Consider the following 18,953-nt stretch of genomic DNA (forward strand, 5'->3'; position numbering starts at 1 on the left):
GGGGGTAGGCTGGGAGCTGTGCACTTCTGGTGGTGGTATAAAAACTGCCTGTTCATATGCCTGCGTCGATTATCGGTCAAACAATCAGATTCAGGCCTTCGTCTATCATCGAGTCTCATGCTTTTCCTTCGCGTCCAGGGTGCCTTTTCGATCTATGCCTTCAACGCGTCGGTCGAGTCCCGGGTCACTTGACTGACACGTGGACGGTCAGGCTCCGGCGACATCCACGGCTGTTTGGCGATGAACTTCTCTCGTCCCTCTACAACAGGAATAGAAGTCCGGCTGGTCGGTTGCAATAAACCAGTGAATCGACAGTTCATATGAGCGGAGAGTTTGTAGTTCAAAACCTAGAACGTGCCCCTCTAGGAGTGACATTGGAGCGTGAGAGTACAGATATCCTGCCCTTTGCGTAATGTTGGATAGTGACAATCACCTACAGCAAGCAATGCTGGTCGCGAACCCGGCGCTCATGTACATATTGTTCGAGTTCCACCAATGTTCAGATGCTATGGCTTGCTGGTGGAAGGTGGATGAGAGCTCACTCGTACGTTGGCGGTCATCGGCATTGTGGGATGAAGGGGGGCTTTCAGGAGTTCGGAATCAATAATTAATGAATCAGGAATAAGGAACGAAGGAAGATGACAGCTATCATCTTCGTTCTCAGCTTGGGTTGGGGCGGATAAGTTATTAAGATTGACATGTGTCCGAGGAAACGACGAGTCCAAAGGCTTGTTGTCACGAGTCACACCTAGAAAGTGAAGCAACAGGCTTATTGAAGGTGCTTGGACAATAGATTTAGCAAGTGAAGTTACTACAACACAAGAGCGTTCGCTGACGTGTTCTTTGTAAGTATATCATTGAATTAAAACCCTAAAGCTTCTAGTATGAAGTAGAATATTACGCGGTAGACCAAGAATGGGGAACACCGTTTCCAAAGGGAATGAAATCTACTTCTTCCTCGACCCTCTGGAAGAGTCACGTAAACGACGAGATCTATTCCTAAAGACGCAAGAGAAGGCGAGGGAGAAATCTAAAGAAAGAAACCACATCTTGTACCTCTTTCAAAAAAACCTATTACCTGAACTCAAGGAGGCAGCGGAGCAATGGAGGAACAGGGAATATGTTCCAATACCGGAGATTTTGTCGAAGGAACTGTCGCCGGCGCTCGCGAGGCAGCCTTCGCAGGCAGAGGCACCTGGACCAACGATTCTGACATGCTACGAAGTAATACCCGGTCACGAGAAGGACATCTGGGTACCTCTGGTCTTGTTGACAAGGCCGGGACGCGTTCCTAAGAGCGTAGACATAATGCCCGTGGATCCGAGGCTGATATTTCATCTACGGGGTGATCTGGGAAATCCGAAAAGCAACGGCATGCTAAGCACTCTGTTCGATACGAAGCATCCTTGGAGAAGCATTCGTGATGTTGGTGCAACGGAGAAATCGTTCGTACATATATTCGAGCCAGACGATCAGGAACCGGACTTCGCAACGGCTCTCGAGGAGCTGGTCCAAGCGGGCGCACTACATCGGTCTATTATGCGCTTTGACAACAATACGACCGAGTCCTTACGAATACTCGCGCTTTTGTGGGCAAGGGCGAACTGTCAAGGAATAGACCCAGTGGGAGGAGATGAGATCACGAAAGGGCTGGAGGAGGTGGAGTTGGAGCTTTATGAGAGGATAACGCGCCCTCGCCAGAGCACAGTGGAGTGGTTTGGTCGGTATGGAAACGCCTTGGTTATGTTGCTGTCTTTCCTTCGCCTTCGGCATTATTTGAAATAACTGACAAACAATGAAGGGCGTTTCGATCAAAACGATCATGAGTAATACACCCCTAGGTGGCGTCGTCTGAGGTGGCTCAAGGAGCTCATGAGTCGTTCTAAATCATGGATGTTCCCCTCATTCATATTTCGTAATACACGTTGAGGGACCACAAAGAATGCCAAGAGATTGTACGCACTTACGAAGAGGCACTGTAATCACCGTCGGCTTCCAATGATCTGCGATGGTTCCTGCACCTATACCAAATATGGAGGAACTGATAGAAGTCAATTTATGATGTTCATTTTGAAAATAGGCCTAACTCCACCCGAAGCCTACTTTTGATAGAGACTGACTCCGTTGTCGCCCCCCAAATTGTTCCATTCTGGTATAATAGCCCATGCCTCTAGTGAGACCCTTTCCTGAAAGGAATTCCGCCCGCCTATGCTCGAAGTCTCGCCCGTCTATGCTTGAAGACCGGACGTACCTTATCGTTAGTGATTTCTGAAGTTCTTTTTCTGGTAGAAGAGATCCGTCCTCGAACTGCCTAAGTTGATGATCTTAGGGCAACCGTCCCGGTCTTTCTCGAGTCGTGTACACTCAAAGCAGTAGAACGCGTCGGAGATGCCCTGTAGTTCAAACGTATTAGTTATCATAGTGATATAATGGGTTGTCGGTCGAAACTTACGTCACCACCGCAGACCACACACTTATTCTGGTAGTTTCCGAAGGAGCATTCGTCGCAGATGCGGGCGATGGTCGTAGGACGAACGTAGCTGTCGCAAACCGGGCATTTGCCATCGCACTTGTCACACAGGCGTCCGATGGCGATTCCAGCCTGCTTGCGGCACATGACCAAGTCGCTACAGTGAAGGTCAGCTCTGATATCAAGGAGAAGGAAGGCGGGGAGACGTACGGATGATGGCGAGACATGGTGGTGGGTAGGTCGGGGTCGAAGGCGTGTCCAGGAGTAACAGTGAGGTTGTGTGGGTTTAGGAGTGCTGTTCCTCTCCGTGATCTTATATGTGGCGGGGTTATGTGCAGGTGTTGAAAGTGCAGGTGAATTGAGGTTGATAAGTGGCGTGGGGCGAGACGGGCATTATAAATCACCCGACTGGGGTTAAGCTGCAGCCTCGAACTTTCTATACCACCAACATCTGCCTGCTACACTCCGTCACAAGTTCATCCAACCACCATTACTCCTATGGCGGACGACATACCGTAATGCTAACCATTCTCTTAGGTTTCGTAAATAGAGCAGTCTAGCTAAACATTCTTAGGTCCATCGCATCTGCCGTGGTTCTCCCGGAACCTGCAGACCTTCCGCCGACCCCAGCCTCACCTCCGAATGGACTCAAACGCCGACAATCTTCCTTCTCAGAGCAGGATGGCAAGCGACGTCGACTAAGCACCGAGGACGATCCCCCAGCTCGGAGAGAATCTATACCGGACAGAGCGGCAGAGACGCGCAGGAGCGGACAGGGCAATGTTGCCGCGGTGGAGAGGAAACGGGGCCAGAGGCTACTCGGCGCGATGTTAGGCGCTCTCTCACAGAACTCCTCGTCAACCTCGCAGAGACGTCGGGCGGACATTGAGAAGAAGCAGGCGGCTAAGCTCAAGCTCCAGGAGCAAGAGTTCGACCAGAGGAAACAAGAACGACTCGACAGGCTCGTGGCTATGAGGAAAAAGGAGCAAAAGAGATTCGACGAAGAGTCGGCAAGTTGAAGACGGTTGGGCCGGGGGTCAGGGTGCTGACAACTTCTCCAGATGCGGATACGGCACTCGAATCTCCTAAACATGGCCCAATTCCTCTACACTAGGACAGAACCACGCTTGGCATGTGAATCCACTCCTTGGGACCTACGTCTCTTCCGATCGAGCTGTATCGCTAACAACTACACAGTACTACAAACCATGGGAGATCACCCCTGCCGAAGAGGACCAGATCAATACACAAGTTGACGAAGCGCAAGCAATCGTAGACCAGGAGCTGGACGACTTCAGGAGACGACGCGAAGAAAAAGAGGGGGTGGGCCCATTCGATCGAGTGGACGCAGAGACCGTAAGACCGGTGGGTTCAGTTCCCTCCGGGGACGTACAAGAGAACCTCTCTACAAGCGGAACTACTGATCACAGTGCTGCTATCCGGGTCATTGATGACTCTGAACACGATAATGGGGAGAAGGCGAAAGAGGAAGAGGCGGTGACAAGGGACGGGGCGGCCAACGACCAGGAAACCAACTCGAAACCAGGGACCGCAAAAGATACCAGCAAGGAAACGATAGATGACGCCGGAGATGTCGTTCTCGAAGCTACAGAAGACACCGTCATCTATTGAACATAGTGACGGCTTGGGTTCTAGGGATTGAATCTCTTCACTCACGGTCGATCCAGGACCAAGGTTGTCTTTCCCCCCTCCCTCCCCCAGCACACCTTCCCTTCCCTCTCCTAGCATACCTTTTGATGGGACCTGCCGGAATGCTTTCTTGTATGATATAAGCCTATGGAGTGCAGCTACTGCGCTATTGGGTATGAACGGGAGGTCGGGTTATGGGTTTTGTCCTACCAGGACAGGATTGATGTTTTCAAAAAAGCGACCTCTCTGGATAGTGCCTGATACCTCCTTTTTGTATACTTCCGTCTGCAGGTCATGAGGTGCATATCTGCGGGCATTCTTTGAATTAATGCAAGCGTCCCGCAGTGGATGCAAGACAGGTTTTACAGATCTCTCTCACAACCGTCTGGTGCTAGATGCTGCATGCAGCGAAGTGTTGTCACATATGCGGAGGGTTCCCGGTGGAATGGTTCAACCTGCTCGTCCCAAGCGCTCCGTGTGCGTACATGCACCGAGACAGCGCTGACGGCAGGATGGCCGTCGCTTCCCGGATTGCTGCACACAGTTTGGGACGAAATGCATAGAACTGCTTCTTGAAATGCTACCCTAGCAGACAATGCTAGTCCCAAATCACTCACACCTCGAATGCTCTATTTAGTGCAGTGACCTGAATCCACACATTCGTAGCAGCCTTTTCACAAATAAACCATACGGAGACGCCGATTCACTGAATCGCCCTTGCTTAGTCTATTAATCGCGCGCGAAGAGGAACAACAATGCTTCGAAAGCCTCCACCTTCCTCTCTCAGATCACAGGATTGTGCCTCGGTCCCCCGAGGACGTCATCACTAAAAATCCAGTAGTCCGCACACCTCGCTCTTTCAATCCGCCATGCCTACAAATCCAAAGCACCGCTATTGTACCTATATTTCCTAGCTCTAGCTTCTTACTATTGGTGTGATTTCCTCCTCCCTCTACTCCCATCATCTTACGTTGCTGTGCTGTGTAACGCCGTTATCTCCGCGATAAAGCACACCATATATATCGCCGCGCAGCTGCAGACGGGTGGCCGTTATGGCTATTAAGCCTATTGATCCTGTCTCCGATATGCGAGTGGCGCGTAAAACGGCGCTGCTGAATGGGCAACCATATCATTATTTGTATGGGGAACCGCAGGGTCCGTCTAAGGGCACTGTGTTCTTGGTAAGTCGATTTATATATTCACTGTGGTGTCACTTGTGATTGGACTAGGTGATTTCGAGGTGCCTGGAGCTACACAGGAAAGACTGCATCGAGGCTATTGGGGTTTGAAGCTAATTGATCGCGCAGATTCACGGATGGCCCGATCTGTCAATGGGATGGCGGTATCAGATTCCCTTCTTCCTTGAGAGGGGTTTCAGAGTTGTGGCGCCGGACTTGATGGGCTTTGGGGGGACTGTAAGTGCTCGCTTTATCTGCTTGAAGCATATCGTGAGAGTCGGTGGGGAGCTATGTCTAAGCTATTTTGCAGGCATGCCCGCGAGTACCGCCAAATAAGATCAATTTGTTCGGCTACAAGAGAGCTGCAGATGATATCGCAGAGCTAGCGAGGCAGCTTGGTGCTCCGAAGATCATACTGGGTGGACACGACTGGTATGTTGCTTGTGTACCAATGTGTAGCGATTTTAGAATTGGTGCTGACAGACTCTTCAGGGGAGGATTCGTGGTCTGGCGAACTGCGCAATGGTAAGGGTATCGAACGTATGACCAGGAAGCAACTACAGAAATGCTGATTCTTGTAGGCATCCTGAGCTGGTTTCTCACGTCTTCTCCATTTGCACGCCATACACAGAGCCGAAAGAAAAGTTCTACCCAACGGAAGATCTCGTGAAGGGACCAGTACCACAGTTCGGATACCAGCTGCATCTCGCCGGTCCCGAGGTCGAAGCTCACATCCAAACCAAAGTTCAGATCAGGCAGTTCCTCAATGGCATGTATGGTGGCAAAGGACCAAACGGTGAGGTGATCTTCTCTCCGGAGAAGGGAATCCTGTTTGAGAACCTACCGAAGGTTGGGAAGTCCAGGCTGTTCAGTGACAAAGTATGTGCCATCAGACTATCTCACGCCACCACTGTACTACATGCGATGTGTCGAGGATGCCCAGCCCAAGGAAGCGGTTCAGGGAAAGCCGACTGGGAATAGTAGAAGGATACAAGAGACTGATCAGAATACAGGAAATGGACTACTACGTCGATGAATATTCCCGGAACGGAATGCATGGAACCTGTAATTAGGAAACACTCACTGCCTCCGAATGACATGGCTAACCTAGACCTAGTAAACTGGTATCGCCAGCGGAAGGAAAATTGGGAAGAAGACCAAGCGTGAGTAGTATATCTGGTGAAGTGATTGAATGAAATTTCTGACCGAGAACCTAGCCTTTTGGGTGAGAGGAGCTACATCAAAATCCCGACATTGTTCATCGCAGGGAAGTTCGATTCAGTCCTGTTACCGTCCATGTCAGAAGGAATGGAAAAGTATTTAGCGAATCTGACGAGAGGAGAAGTCGAAGCGACGCATTGGGCCCCAACGCAGAAGCCAGAAGAGGTCAATGCGATCATAGGAGACTGGTTGGATCAGGTAGGGTTCGGGAAGAAGAGCTCGTTGTAGACCACGTTAATCAGATCTCGGAATGAGGTCGATTTGATCCTGGCCGCAGTTTCCCATCATTGAAGCGATGAGGATGATTCCCTCCCTGACCAGAGATTGCGGCTCAAGGCTATATCTTGGTATTGGTCCGATGTCGGGACCGGCAGTTCAGGCAGTGTATGCAAAGACGAACCTTAACTCCAAAAGAAGATGCCTGGCCACACGTGGTGCAGGATTAGCTCTGTTTTTTTCTTGCCCTGGTCAATAGTGATGGGAAAGAAAGATGCAGCTGATAAAGAGTGATTAGATGCATGAAGTACTAGAGATGTTCCGCAACTGCGTGCCCAGTGATTCGCGATATGCAACAAAAACAGCGACGAAGAAACGGCGAAAGAAAGCATGAATCCTAGAGCGTGGGAGCCAGTAGTATTAGCATGTGCTTGTGAGTGCTGACCCTACCACCGGGTTCTGTGCTAGGTGGGCCTGACGGGTATCTCTGGTAGCTGGGGAGCTTCGGATGAACAACAGGGCCTACTGATCCATTCTAGCGTTGATCTCGCCGAGATGCACGCTATTCGCCCCTAGAACAGAACGATACGCCCAGTACTAGAACCGTCGGCGAAGCTTGCTCCAAGAACATGCCGGAGCCCACACTCCGCTTCTCGTCCCTGGCAGCCGGCGTACGGCAGCCCTTCCACGAGGCTCGCGAGTCTGCTCGACCGGGTATGCCTGATCTGCTCGCCCTGTTTTCTGGGTAGAGGGCGAGTAACACTAACACCGCTTCCTCGAAGCATCGAGACCTGCATAAGTGTCGGGAGAAAGTATTGGGGAATGCCCGTACTGTGGACACCGGTGCCATGTCGTGATAGTCCGGGCGACCAGCAATATAAAACTTCATGTTCTTATCAGCGGCGGCGCTGTTAGTAATTAGCATTGACGTCTTCAAGCTGCCGGCAGAGAGTATTCTACTCAATCAGAGAGCCTTCTGGGGCGGACTTACTCATGAACCCTCCTCGCCGCCGCACACCACGAAGCGTCTCCCCGTCGTCCGCCAGATATTCCCGGGAGCGTCCCGGTCTGCCGCTGCATAAAGATCATTCTGAACCAGGTTCGCTTGCAGTCCATGGTACGAGGACTACCGGGATCGCGGCATCTACAGGCGCTGGACGTCTGGTAAGCTCGACCTGCACGATGTCCCAGCACACCGGGAGCCCCTGGAGATGAAGTCAGTCCTTGGTACAGAGCGGCGCTGGAGTACTGTTTCCAAGGCATCCCGCTGCCTGCCGCCATGCTCCGCGAGATTTCATCCATTGAAGGGCAGATAACAAGCATTCCCCGTGGCCTCTAGTCTGGTCGGTCATCGAATGGACGCGCGCACGCTAGGTGTAGAGGCCGACGGCGTGCTGTTTAATGACAGGTGGTTGCATATCAGGCTGAAGGTTGGCGAAGCAATGGACCCACTGCATGCCTCTCGGCACTGCCTTATCGCTATTTCACACGGACTGCCGATAGACAGCACGCAAGCGCAAAACAGCCAACGAGATTCTAGGCGTCGTGGTCCTCGGAGGGCTAAGGTGCTGATCCGGGAAAAGTGAACAGTCCGCTTGGGGCCTCTAGCCACATTTATATACAGCGTAACGGGAAAAAGCAAAGGCTACGCGAGCATCCCGTCGGCCCCTGCTCCACGGGAGAATGATTCGAGAATGATTTGCCCAGCTAATGACGTGGGCGCTCGTCCCTTCATGGCCTTCCACTATCTCTCCGATGCATGATCCAGAAACAGGAGCCAGCATGGGTTCTCGTGGTGATCGTGCAATCATGCCGACAATCTATAACTACGCCCTCCACTCTCCCGTGGGGTTGCGAGACAACCACCTTCCTTCCGCTTCCAGGCCGTTGAATATCTACCTACATCCTCTTTAGTCATGGCCCCTTCAGCATTAGCGGATATCTATCCAATCCCAGCGAAGCACTACGGCAAATCCTCTATTCAAGCATCGGTTCTGCATGGACCAAGGGATTTGCGGCTCGTAAGATGCCCCATTCGTTCTTGCCCCAAGCCCATAGTCCACAATCCTTCGTGGGGGTATCTGTTGTTTGTGTAATGGCGTTGAAAGTTCTTTTAGGAAACAAGAAGCATATCAGACCCTGCCCCACATGAGCTCCAGATTGCTATCAAGGCTACCGGCGTGTGTGGCAGCGATGTTTCGTATTACAGCAAGTTCCGTAACGGAGATCTGCAAGCTGTAGCACCGCTGTCCTTGGGCCATGAGTCCTCTGGCATTGTCGTTGCCGTCGGCGAGGCGGTTTCTGGCTTTCAGATTGGCGAGCGGGTTGCGTTGGAGGTGGGCGTGCCCTGTGACAACTGTCGGTCGTGTCAGCGAGGTCGATATAACCTTTGCCCCGGCATGCGGTTCAGGAGTAGCGCCAAGTCTGTGCCTCACTTTCAGGGAACGCTCCAGGAACGCATCAACCACCCCGCCAAATGGTGCCACAAGTATGTTTTGCATGAAACCAAGAACATGATTGGCCCGGTGCTAACGTCGTCAAGGATTCCATCCCACGTATCGATGGATGCTGCGGCCCTTCTCGAGCCGCTCTCTGTCGCCATCCATGCAACGCGGAGAGCCGCGATAGAGCAAGGTGACACTGCTATCGTCTTCGGCGCTGGAACAGTTGGCCTACTCGTCGCAGCAATGGCTAAGATGTCGGGAGCTACTACTGTTTTGATTGCAGACATCGATGCTGGCAGGGTCAACTACGCCTTGCAGAACGGCTTTGCAACGAAAGGGTACACTGTAAATCCTCGTAGCCACCTGACCGAGACTGCTGAAAAGCTTGCTACTGCAAAAGATCTTGCGTCTCAAATCGTTGAGATTGCAAGTGCCGATGAGCCGGACTTTGAGGGAGCGGACGTGACGTTCGACTGTACTGGAAAGGAGTCCTGCATGCAGGCCGGTCTCTACGTAAGCCATATGGAAGAGATTATACACCTCTCACGACTAACTGTTGCTTAGAGCACAAGGCCTGGTGGTAGGTTGATCATGGTCGGTATGGGCACTCCAATCCAGACACTGCCAATGTCCTCGTCTCATCTGAGGGAGATTGACATCATCGGCATCTTCCGATATGCAAACACCTACCTGACTGGAATCAAGATCTTGTCCTTCGGCGTTCTTCCAAGTCTTGACAACATGGTAACACATCGTTTCAAGGGACTTGCTGCCGCAAAGGAAGCGTTCGAGCTCGCAGGAAAAACCATGGACAAGGATGGAAATCTTGTGATCAAGATCCTCGTGGAGACATAACCAATATCCTAGACATTGACGCGACTATGTGTTTGTCCGGATCATATAATCAGTATGTACTTTGGTGGAATAGACGAAGAGACGGGTTAGACTCGCTAGCAAGTGATTGGACTGGCGTTAGATCTATTTAAAGAATGAGTGCGGATAATACAGTCTTAAGAGCACGAGGACTAGAGTAATGGTCTTGACTAAAACGATATAGCTAGATGATCTCAGGAATTGAGAGAACGATTGATTGATTCACTGAAATAGCTGACCCCAAGGATTGGCGCTCGCGTTTGGAGGTCGTTGGACGCTAAGTTCTGTTTGATGGCCCTACGTTGTTCTAGTTTATACCTACTACTGTAGATGAACATGATAACGACTGCACTGTTAATGATGCCGCTGCAAGGGTAAAGAGGTTGAAGGAGAGCTCAAGATCGCGAAAAACTTCCTTCTCGGCGGCGGCAAAACGAAGCTGCGAGCCTCCTCTTCTGGCAACTCTTGGCAACTCTTGGCAGCCGTGAGCAGCTCGAAAAAGTGTGGAGTCCTGTGCACCCACCGCTAAGTCGGTGACATAGACATATTTGCTCTTGAAAAACTCCTGCAAAATACTAGTTGACAGTGCGATTCACGTCCCGGTGTCAAATTCAAGATAGGAGGTGCTGTTGCTGAGTTATTTAAGAAATGGTGATCAAAGTTGGACAAGTCGCAAAATTGTCGCCGAGCAATGTGCCGGAGATAACACGGACCATACCGGAAAAAGGTGCAGCCGACGTCACGTCACGTGTGGGATCATTAACATCTAGGCAGCTCCCCCACATTGCTCTCCATCAAAGCTCTCAGTTCTCTCCACCACGCTACCTCGTTTTCTTTTTGCTCTCTACGCCCTCCTCACCTCCGTCTTTCTCCCTTGTAGCTTCGCCATGGCGACAGGACCACTGAACCCACTGCTATCCACCGCCCGCGCATCGGACACCAGCCCAGTGGTACAACTGCACCCACTTGTCCTCCTCACAATTACCGACTCCTTGACGCGGCACACTCTGCGCAGACTACCAGGTCCTGTAGTTGGCGCCATTCTTGGACAGCAAAATGGACAGGAAATCACAATGGAGGTGGCCTTCCAGGCGAAGCTCAACCAGAACGACGCGGGCCAAGCTGTGCTGGACGATGTATGGTTCGCTAGCCGGCTAGAACAATGTGAGTATTATGCCTTATTATTTCATAGCAGTAAAGCTAACCTTGCTGCAGACAAGGACGTCCACAAAGTACCCGCCCTCGACCTAGTCGGCTGGTTCACTCTAGGCCCCTCCACCGGACCCCAATCCCACATGCTCCCAATCCACACGCGGATACAAGAGCTGTATAACGACTCCCCGATTCTCCTAATGTTCCACCCTGGGGACGCTATTGCGGAAGTCAAGGCTGGTGGGAAGCTACCTCTGACCCTCTACGAGAGTATCAACGAGACCGGGCCTGTCATTCTAAATGACAAAGCTATGGACATTGATGGTGCGCCCACGGGCAAGCCAGTCAAATTCCGGGAGCTAGTTTACACAGTTGAAACAGGCGAGGCAGAGATGATTGGTGTGGACTTCGTCGCGCGAGGTGGCGGCAATGCAACCGCCGTAGAAGGCACAAAACCTAAAGCCTCATCCCCCAAATCCGCCCCCGAAGCCTCCGAAGAAAGCAGCAAAAAGGGCAAAGGCAAAGCAAAAGAGGCCTCAAAAGTCGAAGGCGCAATCGACGAATCATCCGTCCTAACCGCCGAAGACGAAGAGAGCACGTCTACCCCTCCACCCAACCAAATAACCCCTAGCTAACAGACTACCTTCAGTCCTCTCCTCCCTGATTGCTAAATCCAACGCCATAAAAATGCTCTCAACCCGCATCACCCTTCTCCGCCGCTATCTAGCCTCCCTCCCGCCCTCCTATCTCTCCGACCCCTCTCTCCCTTTCATCAACCCCCCCGCCGATGCCACCTCCGCACTCCCTCTGAATCACCCCATCCTCCGCTCCATCTCCGCCCTCCTCGCCCGAATCCCTATCCTCGCGCCCCCCGACTCCGCCGCCTTCGCTCGTGAGACCCAAGAGGAGCAGTCAGACGTCCAGCTCGTAGCGCTGCTCGCGTCCATCGCCGGCTCCGTGCAGTCCGCCAAAGAAGTCGGGCGCAAATTCAATATCGTAGACACAGCGCGGTATCAAGGAAAGAAGGGGCTCGTGGGCATGGGCATAGGTAGTATGGGCATGGGGGGCCCACAGCTGGGAATGGAGGACGGAGGCCAATACTTCGATACCGTTATGGGCGGTGGGAGCGGCGGCAGGATGCTGCGGGAGCGCCCAGGAAATTACCATTGAGAGCGTTGCAGATAGGTCGGCGCAGTGTCCCTTTCAGCGATGGCATAGGTGGGCATGGGATGCGGCGTTTTTTGGTATCACGTGCAAACGAGGAAATGGTCGGTCGATCTGAGGGGCTTTGGTGCTAGAGGTAGTTGGTGGGGGCTCTCGGAATTGATCTGGGGTTTACAAAGATGCGATTGAGGCTTCTTGCAAAGGACTCTCGGACCCGGGATAGAAATGAATAACAGAGTTAGAAAAATCACCCTTAATTTCTCCGACTTACGCTCGCCTGCAGAGACTGTGGAAACTACTGTAGACTGGACTGACGAGACCTAGCTCCAATGGGCCTCTATCGTATCACGCGTATATCCTACAATGATAACTTCGAGGACTGAACCGAGCAAAGCTCCATCCCAACTCAGCGCTATCTCTCGGAATGCATCCAAGCCGATATCCAACAAAGCAGAGAGGAACCCCAATGACAAAACCAACCCGCTTCTTCAAAAATCAGCAAGCCAACTTCAGAGCAGCTCTGCCTCGCTCTCCTAAACCCCCTCACCTTCACCTCTCCCCAATCATAACGTCCCACACTCCCCTCCTACGACCGCACCCCCACCTACCACTCCACATCCCTCACATCCAACCTCCCCGCCCGCCGCCTCTGCTTCTCGCTCTCCTCGTCCCTCTCGCTCTCCCTGCCCATATCAACCTCTTCACCCTTCCCCCCCTGCTGCCCCTCGCTTCCCTCCCCTACCCCCTTCGCCGTCTCAACACACCCCATCTTACCACCCTCCGCTAATGCAATCTCCGCCCCCTTGCCCACCGCCCGCGGCGCCTCGATATTCGACTCGCCGAACTTGCTCTTCTCCGCCTCTATGACCGCGCGCCGCCGCTCGGCGAGGTAGTTGGTGGGCGAGATGTTGTATCTCACGGCGTAGTCGAAGGCGGTGGGCGGGTGTTTGCAGGCGAGGGAGCCGGCGGGGGGCTGAGCGCCGCGGGGGCGGGAGGCCGGGGGGATGGATTCGGAGGCGAGGGGGGTGTCGAGGGCTGCCGAAGCGGACGTGGTGGTAGAAGGGCAGTGCGGTTCGGGGTTGGCGGGGTGGGAGCCTGGGCTGCTTGGAGGAAAGGAGCTGGAGAGGTCGTCTGACGGGTTGCGCGGCGCTTGGCTGCCGATATCGTCGTGGAGCACACCGTTGGCCTTGGAGCTGTGAGGGCTGCTGTTCTCGTGGATGGCTGGGGTGTTGGAGATGTCTGAGGGCGCGCCGTTGGTCTTGAATTCGTCGGTCTCGTCGCTGAGTGTTTGGCGGAGGATGCGGTCTTTGTGTACACCGTTGGCATCGGAGTCGCGTGGGCTATTGGCATTTTCGTGGCTGATTGTCTGGTTGGAGAATGCGTTGCTCTCAGCGTTGCTCTCAGCGTTGGTGGTCGCGGCTAGTTTCTTCGTGTCCAGGAGTACATCCGACGGCGGTGGGATGTCGTTTGAGAGCGCTCGGTTGTCTTTTGACTCTGCTTCTTCTCCTAGCTCTGTCTCTTGTTCTTGGTCTAGTTCTGGCGATGGCTCTGGTGATGGCTCTGGTGATGGCTCTGGTGATGGCTCTGGTGATGGCTCTGGTTCTGACTCTGGTGGTGACTCACTGCTTTCGTACTGTTTGAGGTGGCCCAGCAAGCTCACGTATCGTTCAGGCTCTCCGTTTGTTGAGTCCCAATCTGGATCTGGTTGTGGAGTAGGCTCTTTAGCTTTAGCGGCATGCTCCTTGAGCATGATCTGTTCCTCCAGCGAGTCCGCATTGAACATCGGCGGAACGTATTTGTAGAAGTAGAGCACATCGCCATCCGTCTCTAGCTCTGGCTGACCATCCGATTCCTGTTCCAAAGGAGTGAGAGAAGTTGACCAATCCCAGAGATCATCGGGCTCCTCCTCTTCCTCTACTGGTATTTCCGGACTCACTGAGTCCAGTGCAGCGTCGCTCCAGGCATTCGCATTGCCTTGGTCGTCACCGCCTCCACCCCAACCGTCCCAACCTGATTCCTGTGAACAATTTAGAGCAGAGTCGGAGGGCTCGTCCTTGATCAGCTCAATCTGCTGTTCCTCTGGTGCTGCCAAATCGTCAATTTCAGGTCCCCAGAGGCCGTACTGATCAAAGAAGAAAGCCTGAAACGTGCCGCCAAACTGCTTCAATGGCTCTTCATCCGTCTCCTCCACCTCACTCTCCACATCTTCCGGCCTCAGCTCCTCCCTCAGCGGCGACATCTTCGCGACTCTCGGGTTCAGGCACGGCTTGTCATAGCCCGGCTTCTCCATCGGCGGAAACCGCTGGCGACTCGTCCACGACTCGACGAGGTACTGCTCCTCGAGCTCCGCCAGCTTCCTCTCGGCGATGTGATTCTTGTCCAGTCCCCGGCTCTCGAGTTCGCGCTGGAGGGTTCGTCCGACGTCTAGGCGAGCTTGCCAGTTCTTTTCAAATCTCAAATTTTGACATGGTCCGCAGGGGTTGTGCGACGCGATAGTGAGGTAATCGACCGCCAGACACGCGACCTTGCTGTATGTGGCCCGACGCTTCGGCTTGCCGTAGGTTCCGCGGCAGCGCGAGAGCAGGTAGCGGACGGAGTGGCCGCAGGAGTGCGCGTAGCTCAAGATCTTGCACATCAGGGCCGCTGTGACACGAGTGAGGAAGATCTTGTCGGCTGGAGCTGGGCGAGGTCGATAGGGATGTTTGGAGCTCGCTGGGAGGCTGAGACGGCCGAAATAGGTCGGTAGAAGCTGCAGAGGCTGTGGTGGTAGCGATAGTCGGTTGTATGAGCAGCATTTGGTGGTGATAGTGTTGGCACGTGTTGATGCATTGAGTTTAGGCAGCGCGTGTTCTGAATCCTACAAAGATTGACGACGTAAGACGTAATCCGCAGGAATAAAGTGTAATAACATTACCTTCCCAAAATCTTAACTAGAGCTATCAAGTACAAAGCAGTTCTCTCCGCAAGCAAATCTAGTAGCACCTCTAAGGCGCTCTCCGCCTTTCAGCAGCTTGGAGTTTTTTCTCGAGGGTATCCACTACAGCAAAGACCTTGATCGCAAGTCGAGGCTCGGCAAGTTATCGGAAAGCTTCCGAACACGTTAGAAGCGGGCCTTTAAGTGATGTGAAACCTTACGTCGGCTGCCTTGAGTCGTTATCGAACCAATGATCATCATGAGTAGACTCTCACAATCGCTTTCAGCCGTTCATTAAAACTCCACGCAATGACGGTATCTCAGTTCGGGATACTGTATGAGAGTAGCATGGAAGACCTAGGGAACGCGGTGAAAAGAGGTGAGGAATCGAGCCAAGGAGTGACGAAGCTTGGCGTGCCCTTCATCGAGGTCCGAACTGAGCTGTCCAACGATTGGTCGAAAAATTGAGTAAGAATAATCTATTAGCATGTGATGTCCAAAGCGAAGTCGCTCGGTCTATTACAATTGAATAGTGTATAAAATACAGCGCACAACCCGCTTCCCGAAGCACGCTGACGAAAGGTAGAAAGAAGAAGCATTCTATGCTATTAATTACATCACCAAACTACACTCCTGAGCAAGTCGGGAGGAATGCAAGGCCGTCAAGTCGTAACGCATCACAGGCATTACAACATAGGGTATCAACCTTTTGCCCACCCCATCGATTACCGTTCTAGTATTTCACAACCGGCGCATGGGCGGCCTCACTACGAACTGTGAGGCTGCCCTTGACGCTGGTCTGTTCCGAGGTGTCCGTCCTATTCTCCTTCCTGTCTTTCTTTTTATTAAGCATCCATCCGCTAACAGCCTTCCGCAACTTCTGCATCTTGTCGTGGCCTGACGATTTGGGGGCCGTCTTCTCATCAGGATGGGGGAGCTCGTTGTAGGGCCGGCCGGCAACGTCCATGCTGATCTTTCTGCTGAAATTTGGTGGTTCGTAGCGGTACTGGTCAATACTGACTTTCATGCTGGGCGTGATCTGAGAGACGCTACTTGCGGTCTTCTTATGTCGATGCGTCCTCACTCTAGCCTCCTCGGTAGTCTGTCGGCTGGGCTCCGTGGGGTCCATCGTGCTATCAAAGGTTATTGACGAGTCGTACCTGCTTGGGTTCGGCCGATTCTTGGGTAGATTGGATTTTGGCCTCGGCATCTTGACGTTCTGAGCGGGTGAATAGAGCGTAGTGTCCTTGGGAAACGTCTGTGCTAGCGAGTCCGAGCCACTTCGTCGATGTTTATGGCGGGGGGCTGTAGCATGCTGGTCATGTTGTTGATGGCCGCGAACCTTGGGAAGCATGAGGCTCGCGATGTGCGTGCTGGTTCCTTGAGCATGCTGCTCGTCCTTGGCGGACTGGGCCGCATGGTCCTCCCATTTATCCAGACTTGGAAGCGGGGGCAATTCTCTGTTGAGATTGAGCTCCACTTTGGGGACCTCGTCAGTACCGGTTTCGGTTCGTCCTGAACTATTCGGTCTGCTGTCCTTGAAGCTGGACAAACTAGTCTTTCGATGTAGAGACCAACTGCGCCACCCGTGGCCAGAGCTGCGCTGAGGCTCTTGAGCGACTAAAGAATTATGGCGCATCGAGCCTTTGGAACCTGATCTGCTTAGGGGTCGTATGTACTCGCGAAATTCCTCCTTGATACTCCTGCTTCGACTTGGGGGTCGAACCGTGCTATTAAAGGCGCTATTAAAAGAGGGGGGTTCTCCCAGAGACAGCATGTTTTGCCGTCGCCTCTCAAGCTCCTGCTTCATCCACTCGGCAGCAGCAGCGTCGGCGTCAGCCACAGCGTCGGCGTCAGCCACAGCGTTGTCGTTGGGATAGGCGTGCCGAGAGTTCCTCTTTGAGCCGGGTGAGGATGAAAAAGCCGCTGACGTAGGTGCAGTTGAGGCATTGTTGTTGTAGTATCCCGTGGAACTTGTAAGCGGGGTCTTTACTTGTAGATCTGACGAATCGTCAGAATCCATAGTGTTGCGCATCGGCGCGGTCTTGGGGCGATCTGAGGATGGCTGAGACTTTGCGGCTCTCCGCGCCGCTCGCTCGGTGTCCATGGCATGGGGGTGGAGATCCTCTCTTCGACGACTGCTGTTAGCTTTGGTAGCAGCCTGCGTTGTTCCTGCGCCAGAATACAGGTCCTTCACAACAATCTCGGGCTTGGGTAGACTCCTCAGATGGGAGCTATTATCCACGGCGCGGGAGAACGCTTCAGCTTGCCTCCTCTTCTCCCTCATGGAGCGGTTTAGGCCGTCAAAGTCTAGCTTCGGCTTCGCGTTATCCTCGAAGACATGTCCAGAAGGCTTGTAGTTCTCGAGAACAAGGGCGCAGGCGGCGCGGAGCTGGGCCTCGGTCTTGCCGGACAAGGCGCGGCGGCATATGAAGGGTGAGGGAGGGGGCGAGCAGCTGTCCGGTCTAGGCAGAGGTTTGGGAACTGAATAGGAGCTCTTGACGACCTTGATCTCCGTCTTCGGGGGCACCTTCTGAGGAAAATCAGAGGAGCTCGTGAGGCGCGCCGCGCAGCGTCAATGGGGCAGGAAGATACTCACTATGGGGGCCAGGTTGAAGGAAAAGGGCCGCTTCATGGTGTATGCGGTGGGAATGATACGCTGCGATGCACGCTCGAGGAAAGGTAACGGCGTATACTCTAGGTCACACAGCAGCAACGCCGGGAAAAAAAGCAAGCAATGCAACAGGACAACAGAGCCGGCTGTTCGCTAGGGCATGGACCGGCCGAGAAAGATTGCAGCTGGAAGAGACGCCGGGAAGATGCTGGAGCAGAGAGATACTTGGTCGACGTAGCAATGAATGGGCGGGTTGGGCATGCGGTGTCGGGCGGTGCTGGGGTTTTGTTTCAGGTGAGACGGAAAACACGACTCAACGGTTGACCTGCGCGCGAACCGGGAAGCGTGGAAAGCTTGCCGTCGGGCCCAGCACAGGAGGCCAATTGCGACTCGGCACGACACGATGCTTGGGCGTGATGGGCCCTGCCATTGGGTGAATGGGCAGCCGGTGTGGAGCAGACGGCCTTCCAGTCGCAGCAGGCTCCCCCCGGCTCGCCCCCGAAGCCCGAACGGTGTCTCCGCAATTTCATGCATCCAAGCAGATGGCAGCGAGGGATGGCGGCCAGCAGACACGCACGACATCGCGTCTGGGACGGCCACGTCTGCATGCTGCCAGCCAGCCCTATCGCCGTCGAAACAGCGGCCATCTCCAGGCCCGCGAGTGGGAGGCCCAAGGCGCCCCGTCCGATGCCGACGAAGGCCTCCGGATGCTCGCCACATGCAGTCCGAATTCACCTCTCGCATCCCGGCGCCGTCTGCAGTAGCCCCCATGCTGTTCGGCAGCGCGCCACCAACGCAGGGCGTGGCGCCCATTACCCGAGCCGCCTTGACGCTTCCAGAATCGTGGGACCGCAACCTCAATTTCCCCTAGAGCTCCCACGCCGGAGCCGAAGCCACCGGCTTCATTGTGACTAAGGGTCAGCTGCCGAGTGCTAGACGCGGCTCGAGCTCGCGTGCTTCAAGAGACATCTTGTAAGCAGCAACTGCTGCTTCCTGCTCTTGACTGCAAGGAACCAAAGGTATAGGGCTGTCCCCAAAAGGTATAGGGCTGTCCCCA

The 18,953-nt window shown here is 53.6% G+C and overlaps 8 protein-coding genes across 8 annotated transcripts; 4 read left to right on the top strand and 4 right to left on the bottom strand.

The window, feature by feature from the left end:
• Window positions 1-2,258: 2,258 nt before the first annotated feature.
• Window positions 2,259-2,697, bottom strand: BDZ99DRAFT_523650 (PHF5-like protein; the record flags this gene model as incomplete). Its single annotated transcript, XM_033725817.1, has 3 exons — window positions 2,259-2,393; window positions 2,453-2,627; window positions 2,681-2,697. The coding sequence occupies 3 exons, from the start codon at window positions 2,695-2,697 to the stop codon at window positions 2,259-2,261; spliced, it is 327 nt and encodes a 108-aa protein (XP_033573145.1).
• Window positions 2,698-2,926: 229 nt separating this feature from the next.
• BDZ99DRAFT_91584 (pinin/SDK/memA domain-containing protein) lies at window positions 2,927-4,292 on the top strand. The gene is made up of 4 exons (XM_033729024.1): window positions 2,927-2,985; window positions 3,045-3,480; window positions 3,532-3,600; window positions 3,668-4,292. Exons 1-4 carry the CDS (start codon window positions 2,969-2,971, stop codon window positions 4,100-4,102), a joined length of 957 nt encoding a protein of 318 aa, XP_033573146.1. The 5' UTR covers window positions 2,927-2,968; the 3' UTR covers window positions 4,103-4,292.
• Window positions 4,293-4,952: 660 nt separating this feature from the next.
• Window positions 4,953-7,058, top strand: BDZ99DRAFT_465838 (epoxide hydrolase). The gene is made up of 8 exons (XM_033720637.1): window positions 4,953-5,301; window positions 5,428-5,535; window positions 5,609-5,730; window positions 5,791-5,823; window positions 5,880-6,177; window positions 6,312-6,363; window positions 6,416-6,461; window positions 6,516-7,058. The coding sequence occupies exons 1-8, from the start codon at window positions 5,173-5,175 to the stop codon at window positions 6,745-6,747; spliced, it is 1,020 nt and encodes a 339-aa protein (XP_033573147.1). The 5' UTR covers window positions 4,953-5,172; the 3' UTR covers window positions 6,748-7,058.
• Window positions 7,059-7,079: 21 nt separating this feature from the next.
• Window positions 7,080-8,193, bottom strand: BDZ99DRAFT_91672 (uncharacterized protein). Its single transcript, XM_033729025.1, has 3 exons — window positions 7,727-8,193; window positions 7,262-7,643; window positions 7,080-7,132 (listed from the first exon to the last, which is right to left on the bottom strand). Exons 1-2 carry the CDS (start codon window positions 8,056-8,058, stop codon window positions 7,298-7,300), a joined length of 678 nt encoding a protein of 225 aa, XP_033573148.1. The 5' UTR covers window positions 8,059-8,193; the 3' UTR covers window positions 7,080-7,132; window positions 7,262-7,297.
• A 131-nt stretch (window positions 8,194-8,324) lies between these two features.
• BDZ99DRAFT_573772 (GroES-like protein) lies at window positions 8,325-10,034 on the top strand (the record flags this gene model as incomplete). Its single annotated transcript, XM_033728320.1, has 4 exons — window positions 8,325-8,756; window positions 8,853-9,223; window positions 9,278-9,692; window positions 9,744-10,034. Exons 1-4 carry the CDS (start codon window positions 8,652-8,654, stop codon window positions 10,032-10,034), a joined length of 1,182 nt encoding a protein of 393 aa, XP_033573149.1. The 5' UTR covers window positions 8,325-8,651.
• Window positions 10,035-10,858: 824 nt separating this feature from the next.
• BDZ99DRAFT_465840 (uncharacterized protein) lies at window positions 10,859-12,637 on the top strand (the record flags this gene model as incomplete). Its single annotated transcript, XM_033720638.1, has 3 exons — window positions 10,859-11,216; window positions 11,268-11,798; window positions 11,854-12,637. Coding segments are annotated over exons 1-3 (1,323 nt in total), but the record flags the coding sequence as incomplete, so codon positions are not given.
• Window positions 12,638-12,972: 335 nt separating this feature from the next.
• On the bottom strand, window positions 12,973-15,003 carry BDZ99DRAFT_479465 (uncharacterized protein; the record flags this gene model as incomplete). The annotated part of the gene is made up of 1 exon (XM_033722235.1): window positions 12,973-15,003. The coding sequence occupies one exon, from the start codon at window positions 15,001-15,003 to the stop codon at window positions 12,973-12,975; it is 2,031 nt and encodes a 676-aa protein (XP_033573151.1).
• Window positions 15,004-15,749: 746 nt separating this feature from the next.
• On the bottom strand, window positions 15,750-18,543 carry BDZ99DRAFT_501100 (uncharacterized protein; the record flags this gene model as incomplete). Its single annotated transcript, XM_033723784.1, has 3 exons — window positions 15,750-17,815; window positions 17,882-17,979; window positions 18,234-18,543. 3 exons carry the CDS (start codon window positions 18,541-18,543, stop codon window positions 16,016-16,018), a joined length of 2,208 nt encoding a protein of 735 aa, XP_033573152.1. The 3' UTR covers window positions 15,750-16,015.
• Window positions 18,544-18,953: the final 410 nt, after the last annotated feature.

Source organism: Mytilinidion resinicola (genome assembly GCF_010093595.1).
Source record: "Mytilinidion resinicola strain CBS 304.34 unplaced genomic scaffold BDZ99scaffold_16, whole genome shotgun sequence".
In the NCBI taxonomy this organism is placed as follows: domain Eukaryota; kingdom Fungi; phylum Ascomycota; class Dothideomycetes; order Mytilinidiales; family Mytilinidiaceae; genus Mytilinidion; species Mytilinidion resinicola.

Coding starts and splice junctions, on each gene's coding strand:
- BDZ99DRAFT_91584 (XM_033729024.1), top strand. Junction 3,481..3,531: donor AGAGATTCGACGAAGAGTCG/GCAAGTTGAAGA, acceptor CAACTTCTCCAG/ATGCGGATACGGCACTCGAA. Junction 3,601..3,667: donor CTAGGACAGAACCACGCTTG/GCATGTGAATCC, acceptor ACAACTACACAG/TACTACAAACCATGGGAGAT.
- BDZ99DRAFT_465838 (XM_033720637.1), top strand. CDS start 5,173: ATGGCTATTAAGCCTATTGATCCTGTCTCCGATATGCGAGTGGCGCGT. Junction 5,824..5,879: donor GTCTGGCGAACTGCGCAATG/GTAAGGGTATCG, acceptor TGATTCTTGTAG/GCATCCTGAGCTGGTTTCTC. Junction 6,178..6,311: donor CCAGGCTGTTCAGTGACAAA/GTATGTGCCATC, acceptor ATCAGAATACAG/GAAATGGACTACTACGTCGA.
- BDZ99DRAFT_91672 (XM_033729025.1), bottom strand. CDS start 8,058: ATGCTTGTTATCTGCCCTTCAATGGATGAAATCTCGCGGAGCATGGCG. Junction 7,644..7,726: donor GCGGCGAGGAGGGTTCATGA/GTAAGTCCGCCC, acceptor AATTACTAACAG/CGCCGCCGCTGATAAGAACA.